This window comes from Sander vitreus, chromosome 8 (genome assembly GCF_031162955.1).
Source record: "Sander vitreus isolate 19-12246 chromosome 8, sanVit1, whole genome shotgun sequence".
NCBI classification, from domain to species: domain Eukaryota; kingdom Metazoa; phylum Chordata; class Actinopteri; order Perciformes; family Percidae; genus Sander; species Sander vitreus.
The window spans coordinates 31221293-31240846 of record NC_135862.1 but is presented as its reverse complement, the minus strand read 5'-3'; the positions used below and the strand labels follow the sequence as shown (position 1 = coordinate 31240846).

Below are 19554 nucleotides of genomic sequence, written 5' to 3'. Positions count from 1 at the left end.
TTTATGGATTCAAATCAAAGCAAATCATTGTTATTCAATTCCTTATGAAGAGCATTAGCAGTGTGCAGTATAGGAGAATGTGACGTACAGTATAACAACATCACCGTGCAATTAAGGGATGTTGGTTACAAAAAAAGGCATTTTGTAAATATTGTGATTGTGCTATTTCACAATGGACCCGCTAAAAATAATAATAAGAAGAAATATAACTGGATTTCAGATCATTTAGTCTATCTACAAAGAAAGACATCCAGTAACTTTAGAGTTATGTCAATTAGTCTATTGATTGGTCGCTCAATCGAAAAAAATATTTTTTTTATTTGATAATTGATTAATTTATCGTACTTTATTTAAGTTTTTTTGTCAGTTCTCAAGCAAAATGCCAAACATTCTCTGGTTCCAGCTTCTCACATGAGAGGATTTGCAGATTTTCTTTGTCATATATTATCCATCCATCCATCTTCATCCGCTTATCCGGGGTCGGGTCGCGGGGGTAGCAGCTCCAGCAGGGGACCCCAAACTTCCCTTTCCCGGGCCACATTAACCAGCTCCGACTGGGGGATCCCGAGGCGTTCCCAGGCCAGGTTAGAGATATAATCCCTCCACCTAGTCCTGGGTCTCCCCCGAGGCCTCCTCCCAGCTGGACGTGCCTGGAACACCTCCCTAGGGAGGCGCCCTGGGGGCATCCTTACCAGATGCCCGAACCACCTCAACTGGCTCCTTTCGACGCAAAGGAGCAGCGGCTCTACTCCGAGCTCCTCACGGATAACTGAGCTTCTCACCCTATCTCTAAGGGAGACGCCAGCTACCCTCCTGAGGAAACCCATTTCGGCCGCTTGTACCCTGGATCTTGTTCTTTCGGTCATGACCCAGCCCATGACCATAGGTGAGGGTAGGAACAAAAACTGACCGGTAGATTGAGAGCTTTGCCTTCTGGCTCAGCTCTCTTTTCGTCACAACGGTGCGCTAAATTGAATGTAATACCGCACCTGCTGTGCCGATTCTCCGACCAATCTCCCGCTCCATTGTCCCCTCACTCGCGAACAAGACCCCAAGGTACTTGAACTCCTTCACTTGGGGTAAGGACTCATTCCCTACCTGGAGAAGGCACTCCATCGGTTTCCTGCTGAGAACCATGGCCTCCGATTTAGAGGTGCTGATCCTCATCCCAGCCGCTTCACACTCGGCTGCGAACCCGATCCAGTGAGTGCTGAAGGTCACAGGCCGATGATGCCATCAGGACCACATCATCTGCAAAAAATAACGATGAGATCCCCAGCCCACCGAACTGCAACCCCTCTCCACCCCGACTACGCCTCGATATCCTGTCCATAAATACTACAAACAGGATTGGTGACAAAGCGCAGCCCTGGCGGAGGCCAACTCTCACCTGAAACGAGTCCGACTTACTGCCGAGAACCCGGACACAGCTCTCGCTTTGGTCGTACAGAGATTGGATGGCCCTGAGAAGGGACCCCTCACCCTGTACTCCCGCAGCACCTCCCACAGTATCTCCCGGGGCACCCGGTCATACGCCTTCTCCAGATCCACAAAACACATGTAGACTGGTTGGGCATACTCCCAGGCTCCCTCCAGGATCCTTGCAGAGTAAAGATCTGGTCCGTTGTTCCACGACCAGGGACGGAATCCGCATTGTTCCTCTTCAACCTGAGATTCGACATCGACGACCCTCCTTTCCAGCACCTTGGAGTAGACTTTACCGGGAGGCTGAGAAGTGTGATACCCCTGTAATTGGCACACACCCTCTGGTCCCCCCTTTTTAAAAGGGGAACCACCACCCCGGTCTGCCACTCCTTAGGCACCGTCCCCAGACTTCCACGCAATGTTGAAGAGGCGTGTCAACCAAGACAACCCCTCCACACCCAGAGCTTTAAGCATTTCTGGGACGGATCTCATCAATTCCTGGGGCTTTGCCACTGTGGAGTTGTTTAACTACCTCAGCAACCTCCACCAGGGAAATTGATGCCAATCCCCCTCATCCTCCAGCTCTGCCTCTACCATAGAGGGCGTATTAGTCGGATTTAGGAGTTCCTCAAAGTGCTCCTTCCACCGCCCTATTACCTCCTCAGTTGAGGTCAACAGCGTCCCATCCTTACTGTACACAGCTTGGAAGGTTCCCCGCTTCCCCCTCCTGAGGTGGCGAACGGTTTTCCAGAAGTACCTTGGTGCCGACCGAAAGTCCTTCTCCATGTCTTCTCCGAACTTCTCCCACACACGCTGCTTTGCCTCTTTCACGGCAGAGGCTGCAGCCCTTCGGGCCCCTTCGGTACCTTGCAACTGCCTCCGGAGTCGTCTGGGATAAAATATCCCGGAAGGACTCCTTCAGTCGGACGGCTTCCCTGACCACCGGTGTCCACCACGGTGTTCGTGGGTTACCGCCCCTTGAGGCACCTAAGACCCTAAGACCACAGCTCCTCACCGCAGCTTCAGCAATGGAAACTTTGAACATTGTCCACTCGGGTTCAATGCCCCCAGCCTCCACAGGGATGCACGAAAAGCTCCGCCGGAGGTGTGAGTTGAAAGTCTGTCGGACAGGGGCCTCCTCCAGAGCGTTCCCAATTTACCCGCACTACCCGTTTGGGCTTACCAGGTCTGTCCAGAGTCTTCCCCCACCCCCTGACCCAACTCACCACCAGATGGTGATCGGTTGACAGCTCCGCCCCTCTCTTCACCCGAGTGTCCAAAACAGATGGCCTCAGATCAGATGAAACGATTATAAAATCGATCATTGACCTTTGGCCTAGGGTGCTCTGGTACCAAGTACACTTATGAGCATCCCTATGTTCGAACATGGTGTTCGTTATAGACAATCCATGACTAGCACAGAAGTCCAACAACAAACAACCACTCTGGTTTAGATCAGGGAGGCCGTTCCTCCCAATCACGCCTCTCCATGTGTCTCCATCATTACCCACGTGCGCGTTGAAGTCCCCCCAGCAGAACTATGGAGTCCCCGACTGGAGCCCCATGCAGGACTCCACTCAAGGTCTCCAAGAAGGCCGAATACTCTGAACTCTTGTTTGGTGCATATGCACAAACAACAGTCAGAGTTTTTCCCCCCCACAACCCGCAGGCGTAGGGAGGCGACCCTCTCGTCCACCGGGTTAAACTCCAACGTAGCGGCGCTCAGCCGGGGGCTTGTGAGTATCCCCACACCCGCCCGGCGCCTCACACCCTGGGCAACTCCGGAGAAGAAAAGAGTCCAACCCCTATCCAGGAGTATGGTTCCAGAACCAAGACTGTGCGTAGAGGTAAGCCCCACCAGATCTAACCGGTAGCGCTCCACCTCCCGCACAAGTTCCGGCTCCTTCCCCCACAGAGAGGTGACATTCCACGTCCCCAGAGCCAGCCTCTGCTGCCCGTGTCTGGTCCGTCGAGGCCCCTGACCTTCACTGCCACCCATGTGGCAGCGCACCCGACCCCAGCGGTTCCTCCCACAGGTGGTGGGCCCATGGGATGGAGGGATGTCCGCCACGTAGCTTTTTCGGGCTGTGCCCGACCGGGCTCCGTGGCAAACCCGGCCACCAGACGCTCGCTGACGAGCCCTCCATCTGGGCCTGGCTCCAGACGGGGGGCCCCGGGCTTCCTCCGGGCAGGGTCACTTCATCCCTTCCTCGATTTTTCATAGGATTTTTGAACCATTCTTTGTCTGGCCCATCACCTGAGACCACTTTGCCTTGGGAGACCCTACCAGGAGCACAAAGCTCCAGACAACACAGCCCTCAGGTTCATAGGGACACACAAACCTCTCCACCACGATAAGGTGATGGTTCCCGGAGAAGCTGTCATATATTATTGTAAATTGAATATTTTTGGGTTTTGGAGTTGTTTTGGTCGAACGAAACAAGACATTTGCACACATCACCTTGGGCTCCGGAAGTTGAAATGGGCATTTATGAACTATTTAACTATTTATTTGGGTTTCATAGTTTCATCGACCAAAGATGAATTGAAAAAAAAAAAAATAATAATAATAATCAGCACATTAATCAATGATAAAAATAATGGTTAAATGTGGCCCTAATGTCAATACGGTGTCATTTTCTCCAATTTTCAGTGCAGCGGAACCTCAGAAGGGACACGCAATAGTTGTGTTTCTATTAAATTGCTTGCTAAAACGTTTGAAAGTTTGTCAAAGTAAAATGTGAATCAGTGTTTCCATTAAAGGAACACGCCGACTTATTGAGACTTTAGCTTATTCACCATAACCCCCAGAGTAATGCCGCGTTCTAGTTTCCTCGGAACTCGGAAGCCGGAGCTGGGAATGACATCTTACCCGAGTTGAATGCGTTCTATTTAAAAGTCGGATTTTCATTGTTTTCTTTAGCTCTAGCCCGGTTAGCTATTGTTAGCAAATCCAGTTGATAACGCATTACGCCATTTTTTGTGCATGCAAACAGCGCAACAAGATGTCCACAGATAGAAGTTGGACATGACTGTGTGAACGACACATTTTTAGTGACACAAATAAGACAGAAGTGCTTATAACTTTATGTTACTGCAGCTTTTTACAACTGTTGATACAGGGGGCAGCCATGTTGGATTTTGAACTCGGGCTACTGCGAGGTTGTCCGAGTTCCGAGCTCGTAAATCCGAGGTCAGGGGGCGTGTTTACGACTTTGACCTCGTTAAAACCGAGTTCCGGGGTAAATAGAACGCGGCATTAGACAAGTCGATACATACCCTTCTCGTGTCCGTGCGTGTTGTAACGCTGTCTGACGGTTCCACTGGTAGCTTAGCCTAGCACAGAACCTGCAGGCAACTGGTTCCAACTAGCCTACTGCTCCGAATAAGTGACAAAACAACGGCAACATGTTCCTATTTACATGTTGTGATTTGTAGAGTCACAGCGTGTACAAAAAAGTCAGACAGCGTTACAACACGCACGGACACGAGAAGGGTATGTATGGACTTGTCTTACTCTGGGGGTTACGGTGAATAAGCTAAAGTCCCAATAAGTCGGCGTGTTCCTTTAACTACCTTTGTGCAAATATATTCAAGAGGATATAAGAAGAATATTACAAAAACAAAAAAAATCATGGAGCACCAGTAGCACTTCCTTGCTGTTCCCTGATTATGTTTGTGGCCCTTTTTAAAATTGGTGTTTAATCAGCAGCGTTGTTGTTTAATTTTTGGGCTTTTTGCTGAAATGAGTGGCAGCATGACATGAATACTACCAAAGAAGCAACACAACATCAAGCTGTATTTGAACAATTTGTCTCCATGAGCATTTTGTTTGGTATAGCAATTTATAACACAATTGTGTTTTTGTCATCTTAGGTTTCCATCTAGACTTTCTTATGTGCAAATCAAATATGCTCATACAAACGGAACATGTTAAATGTGCAATCTGTCTTTTCTCTTTTGACTCCTGGTTGGCTTTTTGGTCTCTTAACTAAGTCTTCATATTTGCTACGGTGCCTCATCATAATGTCTTCAGAATCCGCCAAATAATTACAATTGTATGTTCTTGTTTGCTGCTTATTGTTGTTGTATGAATACGAAAATGGAAAACAATGTTGCTTGTATGAACAAGTGCAGTCTGTACCCACCGCTGATCTGCAATAAACATATATTCAAAAAAAACAAATGTGGAGTCTGTGACTCTGAAGATTGTCGATATTTGAACTCAACACCCAAATAAATGCACCGCACCCATCAGTGGTCCTTCACAACGTGAGCATGTGTCAGATTTACGTCCCTCTCGCGCCCACTGTCCCTTTCTTTACACATCCACAGCCTTTCCCCTGTCCTGTGCACAAGCATGAATGGAATAATGAATAATGTGTGGCTTGGTCCCCTCCCTTTTTCATTTCAGCGCGCACACAGACTGAGAGACGGGCTGTTTCCCAAGTCTCTTATTTGATATCTCCTCGCTTGAACCAGAAGTTGTTCTGGCCCTGTATGGTAAAGGCCGGCTCAGAACTCTTATTTCTGCCCAGAGGGGCGAGGAGGGATCTCCAAAAGGAGCTATGAGCGAGGATACACGAGAGCAGCCTTCCCGGAAGCCGTGCAGCTAGGGCTGGGCAATATCTCCCCCTGTTGCAGGAGCGCCAGAAATGGAATATCTCAAAGCGGAATCTTGCAACTGATGATGTCGTCCTCATAGTGGATGATACTGCTCCACGCAGCTCCTGGTTGATTGCCAGAGTGATTAAACCATTACCTGATGCAGGAAGACACGTAAGGAGGTTGCTACTGAAAACCAAGACAGGCACATTAGTACGCCCCATCAGTAAATTGCATAAATGTACGTAAAGTTTAGGCTCCTTTTAAGATTATGTTGAAGTAATTGTTTATGTTAATGGCCTTTTTCACAGCAGACATTTTGACTTGTCATAGTACGAAAAGCACAGCTGAAATTGATAACCTTAACGAAGGCTCAATTCCATTAAGTGTCCCAGTAAGCTATTTCAGTGAGTCAGCATGAACAATACCAGGGCCTCTCCTAAGTGGAATGCAGCCATCATTAATGGTTTTGAATACACCTGTGCTTTTCCTACTATGACATGTCAACGTGTCTGCCGTGAAAAAGGTCTATCACGGCCACACTTAGGGGCCGGAATCTAGAAGCCAAAAAAGCAGTATTTGTTTATATTTCAAGAACAATAGTTATTATTTTAAGACTTCCCATATTTTGGTTATAGTTCTGATCCACTGATTTGGATAGACAGCTAGGCCACTGATTGGCAAATCGGCCATACCATAGTAATTGTGGGTGTGGTATAATTGATAAAGGGAAGTTGGAAACAAGTTTTTTTTGGAAGTCCTAGCTTTAGTCGAGACCAAACACAGTTTTTGTAACCACATATAGACATCCTGTTTCATCTTATTTGATATAATTTAAGAAACCATCATTATTATATATTTTCGCTGATTCACACACATGCAACATTAGCCTGCAACGTTTTGGTAGGATCATTAAGATTTATTTCTATAGGAAGGATATTCGTGTTTAATTATTATTTTCAAACAACGACCGCATGGTGCCTGGATCAACAACAAAGGAACAATGGTGCGTTAAAACCGCTCTTCTATTGTTGGGGCAGTGGCTATAATTTTGAAACGGAATAGCCACTACGGATATATTGGACTGGATATCGTAATATGGCATAAGTGTTGTCTTTTCCTGGTTGTACAAGCTGCATTACAGTACAGCATTGACTGTTCTAACTGTTCTATTATTTGCCTTTACCCATTAAGTCATTATATCCACATTATTGATGATTATTCATCTAAAATGTCATTGGTAAAATATTTTGTAAAAGCACCGGTTGTCAACCCTACAATTCCGTCGCAATATCGACATCTAGGTATTTAGCCAAGAATATTGTGAGATCTGATTTTCTCCATATCGCCCAGCTCTACGTGCAGCTGAAAGCCGTTGCAAACTCCGCCCAAACAGCTGGTGATCGTGTCAGAGGAAAGAACTTCTAATCCCTGTAAAAAAAAAACACATTTCCTTGTTTCCTATCTCCTCGCATTTTTTCATCATGTCTCCCGGCCCCCATGCTTCCTCAGTGGGACGGAATCAGACGCGAGGAAGGGAAGCAAGTGGAGGAATTGTAGATGCAATTTAAGATCCTGGGACGTTTCCGAGATATTGGCTAAATTTCACAATAAGTGTACAGGATTAGAATCACAGACTCGGCATCATTTTTCCCCTCAGATCCTGGAGACCATACCGGCCATACTAAGCCAATGACGTTAACGGATAGAAGGTATGGAGGCTGTTGTGTTATGTGCCTGCATTAATGGTTCTACATGGTGTCTATTGTAGAATCTGAGCAACATCTTTAAAAAGACAACAACAACAGGGAACAAAATAAGAGCATACACATGTACACAAAGTACATATATACACAAAACAACAAGAAAATGAGAACAAACAAGTAACAAAGAGCAACACTGGCTTCAAATGTTTGGTCTATGTTTATAACTGCAACCATTAGCCTCAGGTGTTCTCCATCGTGCTCCTCTTTGATATTCAAACTAACCTTAACTGGGAGCACAGGCCTGCTTTATTCTCAGTCTCAAAACACACACACACACACGCACACAGACTTTATTTTCCACTAGCCTATTGCCATCCCTCTGTTCTCCGCAAAGGTCTATTCTTCTAAAGTCTTTATTAGAAGTCTCCTACAGTGTTCGACACACCATGCAAATCTGTGACTGCCGCCGCGCCTTTGGTCCCAGTAACTACCCCAAACCCCAATAAATGGCACGCCATAAATAAACATCAAACCACATAGTACCTTCAGCAAACAAAAACAGTACCACAGGGATTGAACAGTCATGGTTTATTCTACTGTGGGCACAATGCCCACAAAACGGGATTGTTATCTAGATAGCAAAATGCATGGCATTATGCACACAGTGATTTGACACAGCGATAGGATACTAGCCTGACAGAAAATTCTAAAAAAAAAGAACAAATCCTTAGAATGTATCAGACTATTCAACCTCTCAATAAAGTGCTGTAGAGCCACTTAACGGGACTTATTTCATTTTGTTTTATATTAATTTAATTTTGTACTTTTTATTGATCCTGAGTGGGGAAATTAGAACACACACAGGCCTGAAATACACACACACACATGCTCAGGTCTTATACATGCACAAATAGATAGAGTGAGGGGGTGAACTGGCACCTCTTCAGCTACCAGTCCACACTCAAAAACAGTCCCCCGTGTGTAGATATTAACTAATGATAATTTATTAAATAGAATATTAACATTTAAGATACAGTACATTTATGCAACTCATTATTAAGCTGTTAACAGTTATTGTGTTCTTATTGTGTGCTTCCAGCCATATAACGGTTTGTCATTAAATGGTAATTTTAACAGTGAAAGAAAACAAAAAAACAATCAGTGTTACATTATGCAGATGTAATATACAGTCCACAAAGATACAAGTCCACAAAATGAGCTTTACCACTGGCTATAGTGCTTAATGATCTGAACACCGAGTACAGCCCCTTTATAAATTACAAAACTGCAATTTTGGAGGCTAGTTTACAGTTTGTGTGACTATAGTGAAGTGAAGTTAATTGCTTTTGATTGTATGTGTTACACCCATTTACACATTACTAATAGTGAAGTCTTTTTTTTTGGCTAAAACATTTTATCAAACTGTAATGGTGCAACCTGCTTTAATAAATCGGTAGTAGTCTCTAAGAACTTAGGAAGGACTTAAAGAAACTGAATTATGGAATTATGAACAGCGGGTGGATCGTGAGGAATGCTGGCTGTAATTTGACATTGGTGAAAAAAGCAAATTTGGAGGAAAAAACGATGGAAGGTGATGAAGTATAATCTGATCAGTTATTATAGCAGCAAACTACTATTTGCTATGTAAAGATATGGTGCATATACCATCACCACCAGATATGGTGGTAATGGCTGAGCCGAGAATGAAGTCACACTCCCTCTGTGTTTGTTGAATTTTAAAGGTCCTATGATATGCTGCTTTTTGGATGCTTTTATATAGGCCTTAGTGGTCCCCTAATACTGTATCTGAAGTCTCTTTTATATAGACCTTAGTGGTCCCCTAATACTGTATCTGAAGTCTCTTTTATATAGACCTTAGTGGTCCCCTAATACTGTATCTGAAGTCTCTTTTATATAGACCTTAGTGGTCCCCCTAATACTGTATCTGAAGTCTCTTTTATATAGACCTTAGTGGTCCCCCTAATACTGTATCTGAAGTCTCTTTTATATAGACCTTAGTGGTCCCCTAATACTGTATCTGAAGTCTCTTTTATATAGACCTTAGTGGTCCCCTAATACTGTATCTGAAGTCTCTTTTATATAGGCCTTAGTGGTCCCCTAATACTGTATCTTAAGTCTCTTTTATATAGACCTTAGTGGTCCTCTAATACTGTATCTGAAGTCTCTTTTATATAGGCCTTAGTGGTCCCCTAATACTGTATCTTAAGTCTCTTTCCCGAAATTCAGCTTTGGTGCAGAATTACAGCCACTAGAGCCAGTCCCACAATGAGCTTTCCTTAGCATGTGCCATTTCTGTGTCTGTAGCTTTAAATGCTATTGAGGAGGAGAGAGGCGGGGCAAGGTGGAGGGTGGGGGTGTGGCCTTGACCAACTGCCATGCATCGCTTGTTTACAAGCTGTCGGTACACGATCTGTGCTGCCTACATGATCCGCCATGCGCCAGATATTCGATAATCCGGTTTTACGAGGATTTACGATCTATTCGATCTGTCCCACGCTAGCCTCCACCGGGAAGCTAACGTTAGTTTAGCTAACAGCTCATTTGGCTAACCGCTAGCTGTCAGCTTGATTCAGTCTAAAATAAGGTTAACTCAAAGTAAACACTGGGAAAAGCAGGCTACAGCTAAATTAAGACTTTACAGTAATAACAATAAAGACAAGTTTTGATTGATTGTATTTTAAATGAGCACAAGTAAAGTAGAACTGACGTAACAGCTGTTATATATTTTAAAGGTTATTTTCAGGTTTTATTTTGAGGCTCTTTTAAAGTTATTACATGCTGTCTCAGCTAGTGGTTAGCCGAATTAGCTGTTAGCTAAACTAACGTTAGCTTCCCGGTGGAGGCTAGCGTAGAACAGATCGCGCAGTGTCGTAAATCCTCGTAAAACAGGATTATCATCTGCGCATGCGCGAACATCTTGCGCATGACGGATCGTGCAGTCAGCACAGATCGTGTACCGACACAAGCCATGATGTCTCTCTCTTTCTCATGAGCAGGCCAAATTCTCTGGGCAGGCAAAGCAGAGAAAGGGGAGGTAACCTTTCCTCTTATGATGACATACAGTATAGGGAAGATTCCAGATCGGCCCATTTGAGCATTCCTTTTCTCAAAGGCGGAGCAGGATACCCAGGGCTCGGTTTACACCTATCACCATTTCTAGCCACTGGGGGACCATGGGCAGGCTGGGGGAACTCATAAAGTGAAATTGTCATGCCATGGGACCTTTAAATTGACACCTGTAGTTACCAGTGCCTTAGTCTATATCCTCGACGTTCCACTTCAGGGATTGCTCCGTTGCCGCAGGAAATTTCGCCAGATGCATGTCTTTTCGCCGATGTTTGTTTCCTTCTGCTTTCTTTGTGTTGGAATTTTAAACTCCGGTGGATTCATGAGGACTATGGTGAACAAACGTAGGTATTTCACATATTGGGTAACGGTCTGTAAGTGCCGTGTGGAGGCAATCCCAGCCCGTTGTTTTTTTTTTTTAGTACAGCCCCTTTAAGGTTTGTTGTGTTATTTTTGTAACATGCAATTGTGAAATATTTTGTGTGCAGAGTGACACATTTACCAAGTGGATTCTGCAAACAGATATCAATGAGTGTGAGGAGTTTGACTATAAACACTACATGTGTGTTTAATACGCACATACTGTAACATAAAAGACTATTAACACTTTTATGGTCTCATAGTAGGCCTTCGTGTGGAGATATTTTACGTCATCAAATCAGTGAATAGTATTACATTATTAATTGAGCAATGATAACATGGGTTCAGCACAAATGAGAACCAACGTTCTAATTAGAAAGCTTCAGGTCTCAAAACACACACACACACACGGGCTTCAACATTTCCACTAATTAATTATCAATGAATATTTCATAAACAGAAGAAATAGGAGATGAAACACACACCCACTGAACTCTCATCCCATCAATCAAAACAAAGTTCACATGAACCAATCTGCAAGCTGCACCTGATCACACCGATTTTAATTGGCTGAAATGAGAATAACCTTTACTTTAATTGGCTGTGGGAAATGGGGCATAATGGGTATGTGCATTAATGTAGGGAACTTGTTTTAATGTGAGAATTAAGTAGTGCGCACACACACACACACACACACACACACACACACGTGCATACATGTCTTCCGGCACTGTACAGTGAGAGGTTGTGGAGGTTCACAGTGTGTGTCCACGTGTGTGTTGGGGACCATGGACATTATGGTCTACAGGGAGATCCCTCTGTGAGACACTGACATTTAGTTTCCAGGTCACTATGGCATTCCTGAGGCTCGGGGTGGGGGGGAAATAAGATGCAACTACCATGCTGCCATGGTGACGCAGCCTCAGGAGAGAGGGGACACGGATACGGCACAGTATCTTCTCTGTAGTCCATAATACACTGGGTCACACAAATCTTTACTATAATCTCATGTTTGCTTCAAAGGCCTTGACTTGCAGGTTGACTATGAGCTTTTATTTTGACAAGACCTCCAACATCAAAAAAAGAAAAATCCCATTTAGCTGCCAGACACTGTCACTGTGTGAAAAGTAATGCATTTACCAAACCTTAAGCAAGTAAATTAAACACACAGCAAAGAAAGCCAGTGGTGAAAATTAAGTTTGAAATAACATTGGATGCCCAAGCAGAGTCAGCTTTCCACCAATTGTTCATTTCCTTTTGTGTGTGGTGGCTACCAAATTCATTTGCATGGCACAGCCAAATGGTTTAGAAGATTAATCTTAATTAAAGCAGTGGACAATGTTCCTCTTGCAAAACACTTAATGAGAGCTAAATAAACTGGCTTTCAGGGTTGTCCCTACCATTTTAAGGCTTAGGCGTAGCACCCGAGCAGTTTTGGGCACCGCCTAAGCCGAATGAATGTAATCTAGTGATTATCGTTGGTCCCCAGTGGACTGGTCTTCAAGCTTTTTGAGTGTTTTTTATTTATTATCTGCTCTATCTTTTCCAACGTTTTATAAAAAAGATATATTAATGGTCCAAAATGATGTGAAATAGCATTATTATTTTATTGAAAAACGGAACATTTTCTTGAGGGAGGACCCCTAACGCCTCGCTAAATATGTGCACCCAAGTCTTCCACAAACCCAGGGAAAGCACTGTCTGTAATTGACAAGGATATGTGTAGTAAAATAATACTGATCCAAAGATGTCAGATAGAAGTTTGTCAACACAACGTCATCTTCTATACAGTGGGATACAGGCAAAATGCAACAAACAAAAGTTTAAAAAAAAAAAAATAAAAAAAAAAGAGATTTAGACTGCACCAACACAACAATATTTTGCCCCGAAAATGTGTACCTCATTTAGAGGGCCGTTATCAAATGTGTACCAGTTCAGTTGTGGGGGAATAATGATTTCAGTAGCTAATTGATGACAAATTATTAGAAGTTGTTTAATGGAGCCTAGGCAGTTAGGCTGTGTGTATATATGTGTGTGTGCTCACCTTGCCAATAACAGGGATGTCCACAGATCCCCAGGTGTCCGCCCCCCAGTGTACCATCCCCGATGCAAAGTCTGCCGTCACTATTCCCAGGACTGGCACACGAACACAGAAAGAGACACAAGAAAAGAGGAATAAGATACGGTTTTGTTGTTATGAGATGTGCAAGCAAACATCAAAACAATATTTTTACAAAAAGTGTTACAAAAACCTCATGTGGACTGGAACAATGATTTAGGACTGCACTGGTTTATTTCGAAACATATATAAGAACACCGTCTTGTGGTGACTGTGACAGGTTGTTTTAAAGCGATATCTTTACAGAGGAGAAGCTTGATCTTAGCTTGGTAATTTCTCTCCGATAAAAAGTCTCTCTGGCTGCCAGCTCACCGATGCCGAGGATGATCTTGTAGATGTGGACGGCGGAGAAGTGCAGGAGGAGGAAGGAGAAGTTGATGGTGAAAAGGAAGAAGCAGAGAATCACACACACCCACTCCTGGAGCCGCTTCCCTGAAGAAGGACAAGGACACAAACGGGAAGAAAAACGCATTTTATTCATCTCAGCATCATCAAAATACAAATTGTATTGTTGGGTACTGTCAGTGGTGGAAGAAGTGTTCAGATCCTTTACTTACGTTAAAGTACTAATACCACACTGTAAAAAAAAAAAAATACTCCGTTACAAGTAAAGGTCCTGCATTGAAAATGTTACTCAATTATGTAAGTATAATCAGGAAAATGTACTTAGAGTATTAAAAGTATATTTTCATTGTACTCAATGCAGACAAATCCTCACATTTTAGAAACTGGAAACAATGTAAACAGTTCTGTCAATCAACTAAGTGATTGATCGGCTAGACTTGTAGCCTGTATATTGTTGGGTAGTTGCATTTATAATAACACATATTTTATAAACTGCATGGGTTTTGTGTGCAAAAATCTTAATTTGTAAAGTAACTAAAGCTGCCAGTCGAATGTAGTGGAGTAAAATGTACAATATTCCTCTCTAAAACGTAGTAGGAGTAGAAAGTTGGCATGAAAAGAAAAGACTCGAGTAAAGTACAAGTACCTCAAATTTACAGTACTTGAGTAAATGTACTTAGTTACAATTGACCGCCGAGTACTGTGCATTGGTTATTATCGAGGAGAGGAGGCTGTAGACGAGAGTGGAAACGAAAAGAAGTTGAGGGGGTTCGGCTTTGAGGTGTTGCATTAATGAACTGGGTGAGGTCCCTGCACCCACTGGGAGAACAACTCACTGCTTACCCAGGGTCAAAGGACCATACCACCACAATGACTCTCTCTCTGTGTGTGTGTGTGTGTGTGTGTGTGTGTGTGTGTGTGTGTGTGTGTGTGTGTGTGTGTGTGTGTGTGTGTGTGTGTGTGTGTGTGTGTGTCCGTCCAGGGTGTTAATATGTAATCAGTCAGATGAAGACAAGTGTACTCCAGAGTGTGGGGTCAAGACCTCTCATATGTGAAACACCATTGCTGACGCAGCATACACACACACACACACACACACACACACACACACACACACACACACACACACACACACATCAGGTGGGATGCAGGCCTCTGCAGGGACAAGGCCAAACTCATAGGTCAGCAGTATTAACTAAAAGGACAGAGGGAGAGGGACTAACTCAAACTACTCATACTCTAAAGTCGCAGGTCAGCAATATGAGAGAGAGATGGGAGGGTCAAACTCAAAACCCTTCAGCCACACACCCCTGCAGATTAAAGATACTGAATTATTGAAACACACACACACACACACACACACACACACAGCTGATCTATAGCTCATCTAATATGTCAGAGCACCGTACTGCAGGGTTTTCTAGTTCTATTAGTTTCAGGTCTTTCGTCTTCCATGAGCTCACATTTCTTTGAATTGTCCCTTTATTTAAATTGTCTTTGTTCAGACTTGTCTGACTTGTTAGGCCAAGCAGGAAATGTGATCTCACTTACAGAAATAAACTTTAAAAACGTACAAATATAAACCACCACTGTTCTATTCCTATTTCACTTTCTTTTGCTCTTTGTCTGTCATCACCCCGTCTCCGTGGCCCTATTCCTAATCCTTCGGTCTTTGCCAGTCAAATGGGCTTTTAAAACTTTAATGTGTTCAGATCCGAACGGATCACACAGCATTAACAGCCTATAAGAAATTCATGACAGTTTTTTTTTTTTTTTTTTTTAATAAAGCACACAGGCCTGCGAATGTGTGCGCCTATAGACCTGTGTGACTATGAATATGCCATCAGCCTCTCATAAGGTAAGGATTGAAGTGGTCTTGGGAGATTTAAAATATGTGTGATTATGTATATTTTACGGGTCATCAAATGTGACCCTTCACCTTCTAAAGATAGATGGTATCAAAGTTGCGAAGAGACAGACGGCTAATTTAAGTGTGGACTGAAGTTCAGCTTCTCAATGAGTTTGACTCAAAGATGTTTCGAAAAAAAACTATTGTTTCCGCTACTGATTGTAGTTGGACAAGGCAAATGATGAGGTATTTTTGTTTAAGACTTATTTTGGGTGCTTTGATGCCCTACACCTATCATAGCATAATCACTAAAGACTGGAAACAGAGAGAAACAGGTAACCAAGCTCTTTACTACAAAGTAACTACAACAATCCCCAAAAGATCCCTAAATAAGATGCTGCAATTTGTTTCATTTCAATTCAATTCAAATAACTTTATTCATACCCTGGGGGCAATTCAAATCCAAACATTTTGTGTTTTACATCGAAGTTTATAAACTAGTGCTGTCAAACGATTTCAATATATAATCGCGATTAATCGCATTAATGTCATAGTTAACTCGCAATTAATCGCACATACTTATCTATTCTAAATGTCCCTAGATTTCTTTTTGTCCCATTATTTTTTCTCATTTTAATGCTCTTATCAACATGGAAAAGTGGATCGGCCTGGCTTTGACGAGGGGGCGGAGAATTGGCATCAGCTGTGTGCTTGGCCATCAAGTGGTATTTCAGACTGGACGTGCTGCGATGCTAGCTCAGTTCACAACGACAAAACACACAGATCACTTTGGTCTTGTCAATGGAACCATTTGGCAACTTTTTAAAAGTAAACTTTCCATTCAGAATCTTACAGGCATCCATTTCGGCGTCTCGCGCTCGCCATCCACTCAAAACGTAACGTTAGCCTACTACTCTTTGGCCGGCTCGCAAGCCCAAACAAGTGTGTGGCGGCGTGCCTGTCGTTTTGTTTCCGGTCTAGCTAGATCCGGTGTGGTGTTGTAGTTTTTCTAACGTTACTGGTTGTTGCAAACAACCAGTAACATGGTTGTAGCATGTGAAAAAAACGACAAAGTTTGCTAGGCCAAAAAGAACGTTGATCTCGTGATAAGAAAATTGACGCCGTTAATAACGCGCTTAACTGACAGCACTAGTAAAAACAAAAACTGGCTGTGAGAAGTGACGTCTCGGTGTCTCTGCTGGTTGCCAAGCAACTTAGGCAAACATCTCAGTGTTTGTCTGGATTTCACAAATGAGTTATAATGTGTTAATTAATTAGTGAGAACCAGGCTAGCTCTTTCCCCCCCGTTTCCATACTTTATGCTAAACTAAGCTAACCAGCAGCTGGCAGTAGCTTCATATTTACCACACAGACATGAAGTTGGTATTAATCTTCTCACCTAACTCTTGGCAAAAAAAAAAAAAAAAGCAAACAAGTGTATCTCCCAAAACTATTGCTTTAAAATGTACAACAACTATGATTTAGTTTGCCTAGGATTTATTAATGATACATTCATTTGTTGCTCATAACCTTATTGCCCCAGTTCCTAACATTATCCCTGGGAAAATGTAGCCTTTTCATTGAATAATGTGGACCCTCCTCACAGGACATTAAAGAAGGCCTTAATTCTACAACCAGTGCTACTCTGCATCATTTTATGGCCAAATAAGAAAACGGTATGGACCAGTATGAAACCTGTGAGGCAATCCAGTGAAGGAACTGTTTGCATTAAACATAATTGTATTAGTACAGTAATTTTGAGGTAAATTTCAAAGACATCTACAGGACGTGTCTAAGGTAATTGGAGTGGTAAAAGGAAGCTAATGCAATTTAAAAATAGAATGATTGTTTCTCTGGGACTGTGGCACACTAATGTACTGCAGCTGTCTGCTCAACACAAAAGCAACAGTAAAGTTATTAGGCAGCATTCCTGGAAAATGATGTGCTCGCCATGAGCTGCGCCAACAGATATAGGGGAACTTCATTTCCAAAGAAACGTGGTGTGGCCATTAGTTTAGGGCTCAATTCAAAAAGAAAAACTGAAAACACAAATAGCGCGGCGAAAGAGAAGGAGAGGAGTTACAACTGACGGCAATGAAATAAAAATGGCTTTTTTCAGATTTGCTTTTCCCAGGTCCAGTGAAATAACTTAATGTGTTTACACATCATATCGTCCAGGTAATGGATTTTCAGTTCACACAGCCTGAGTCCAAACTAAGGATAAGTAGAGCGCAGTTCGCTCAATTGTTTCCAATTGTTCACCATTTTCTCCACTCTGCCCCAAGGTGTACACACACACACACACCTCAAGGGATCAGTACACCAAAATTCACTCACTCCAACTTCCTCACTGTGTCTGCAGCCAGCCACACACACACACACACACACACACACACACACACACACACAACATACATGTGTGAGTGCTCACACAAATAGATTGATGCTCCAACTGATATATATCCCAACACATTCTCACATCTCTCTTGATTACACACACAAACATCCTCTGACACATACACAAATTCAGACACTCTATCTCCATCAAACACACACACACACACACACACACACACACACACACACACACACTGCATGTGGTGCAGGGCCGTGGAGCAGTGGGGCGGCTGTCAGGTGATGTGCGTCAGTCCTTGGATCCTCTGGCTCCCTGGTGAGGGGAAAGAAACTAGGACAGGCCTCCGCAGAGCACACGTACACACACTCTCACACAGACTTTCTCACACACACACACACACACACACACACACACACACACACACACACACACACACATAAGCCCTTGTCCCTCAGGCCATGGCATTGCTGGATATCACACACAGCTACAAAACAGACACAAAAACTACCTTTACAAGCATGTATATGTATAGACGGACAGACATGTGCTAGCATGTTTGAACATACAACTCTCAAACACAAAAATCTTATTCTACAGCACACACACCTGACCTGCCTTCACTTGGCCACCAAAATTGAAGACACCTAGACACACGTAAACACAGGCACACTGGCACGTACGCAAGCACGCACACACACACACACACACACACACACACACACATAGGGCCAGAGCAGCACACTCATTAATATCGTTCTGACAACAACTGGCTCCCTGGCAAACTCTCTGCCATCGCTCACCCAGCAGAACCCCCCGCCTGCGAGCGTGCACGTGGGTGTGCACAGGGATTTAACCTGGGCGGAGCCAGGGGAGGGGAACGAGGGGTGCTAATAGGCTGAAATTAATCAACGCCGGCTGATTCGCTGTCTGGGGAATGAGTGGCAGGCAGCAGGCAGGCAACACATCCTGAATACTAATAGACTAATGGAGAGGGGAGACAAAAAGTAGACCCCTTTACCTCTCTCTGATGTTTGTCAGGTAATGAGAAAATAGGGGGAGGGACTAAACAGCATTAAAATATATGAGCAGTATGAGCAATTTTCACCTACACTAACAAGAAAACAAAAGATTAAAATCCAGATTGATGTGACAGAATGCAAGAAAATACACAAAATGAGCAAAAGTACATATTTATCACATACCAGCACTGTTGTCATTCAAAGCCATGTTATTTTATAGGACACTTCTCTTCACAAACACCACTTAGCAGTCTTTGCTGCTCCCAAATGAGAAAATATTTGGACAAAATCTGCAGTTCAAGAATCATAAGACAGAGTGAGAAGAGTCGTATGATGATTCGTGTTTTAAAAAAGAAAAGAAAGAATAGCAGGGTCATGCCTTCCTCCGCACTAAGCCGGCTAATTCTGAAACCATAGCTGTTCCTTCCTCTCTGTTTTGGCATTTCATACACAACAAACTGGAGCAAGAAGAGATTTATCCGTTTTCTTATGTACTGAAAAATGTGCACACATTGCATTAAATTGGGGTCCTGTACCAAATGTCCATTATGTGTCACACATATTACATCAAGTGAATCATCTGTCCCAATTTTGTATCTTTATTTATCTTTGAACAAGCCACTTGTGGAAATGTCAAGCAATAAACATTTTTTATTTATTTATTACTGGGCTGATCTCGGTTT

The 19554-nt window shown here is 43.3% G+C and overlaps 1 protein-coding gene across 1 annotated transcript in view; it reads right to left on the bottom strand.

The window, feature by feature from the left end:
* peds1a (plasmanylethanolamine desaturase 1a) overlaps positions 1-19554 on the bottom strand; it is a 57541-nt gene that overhangs the window by 16093 nt on the left and 21894 nt on the right. The window contains exons 2-3 of the mRNA XM_078257826.1: positions 13615-13734; positions 13228-13319 (exon numbers count right to left, since the gene is read on the bottom strand). Coding sequence (XP_078113952.1) covers positions 13228-13319; positions 13615-13734 — 212 coding nt within the window. The remainder of the gene's footprint in view (positions 1-13227; positions 13320-13614; positions 13735-19554) is intronic.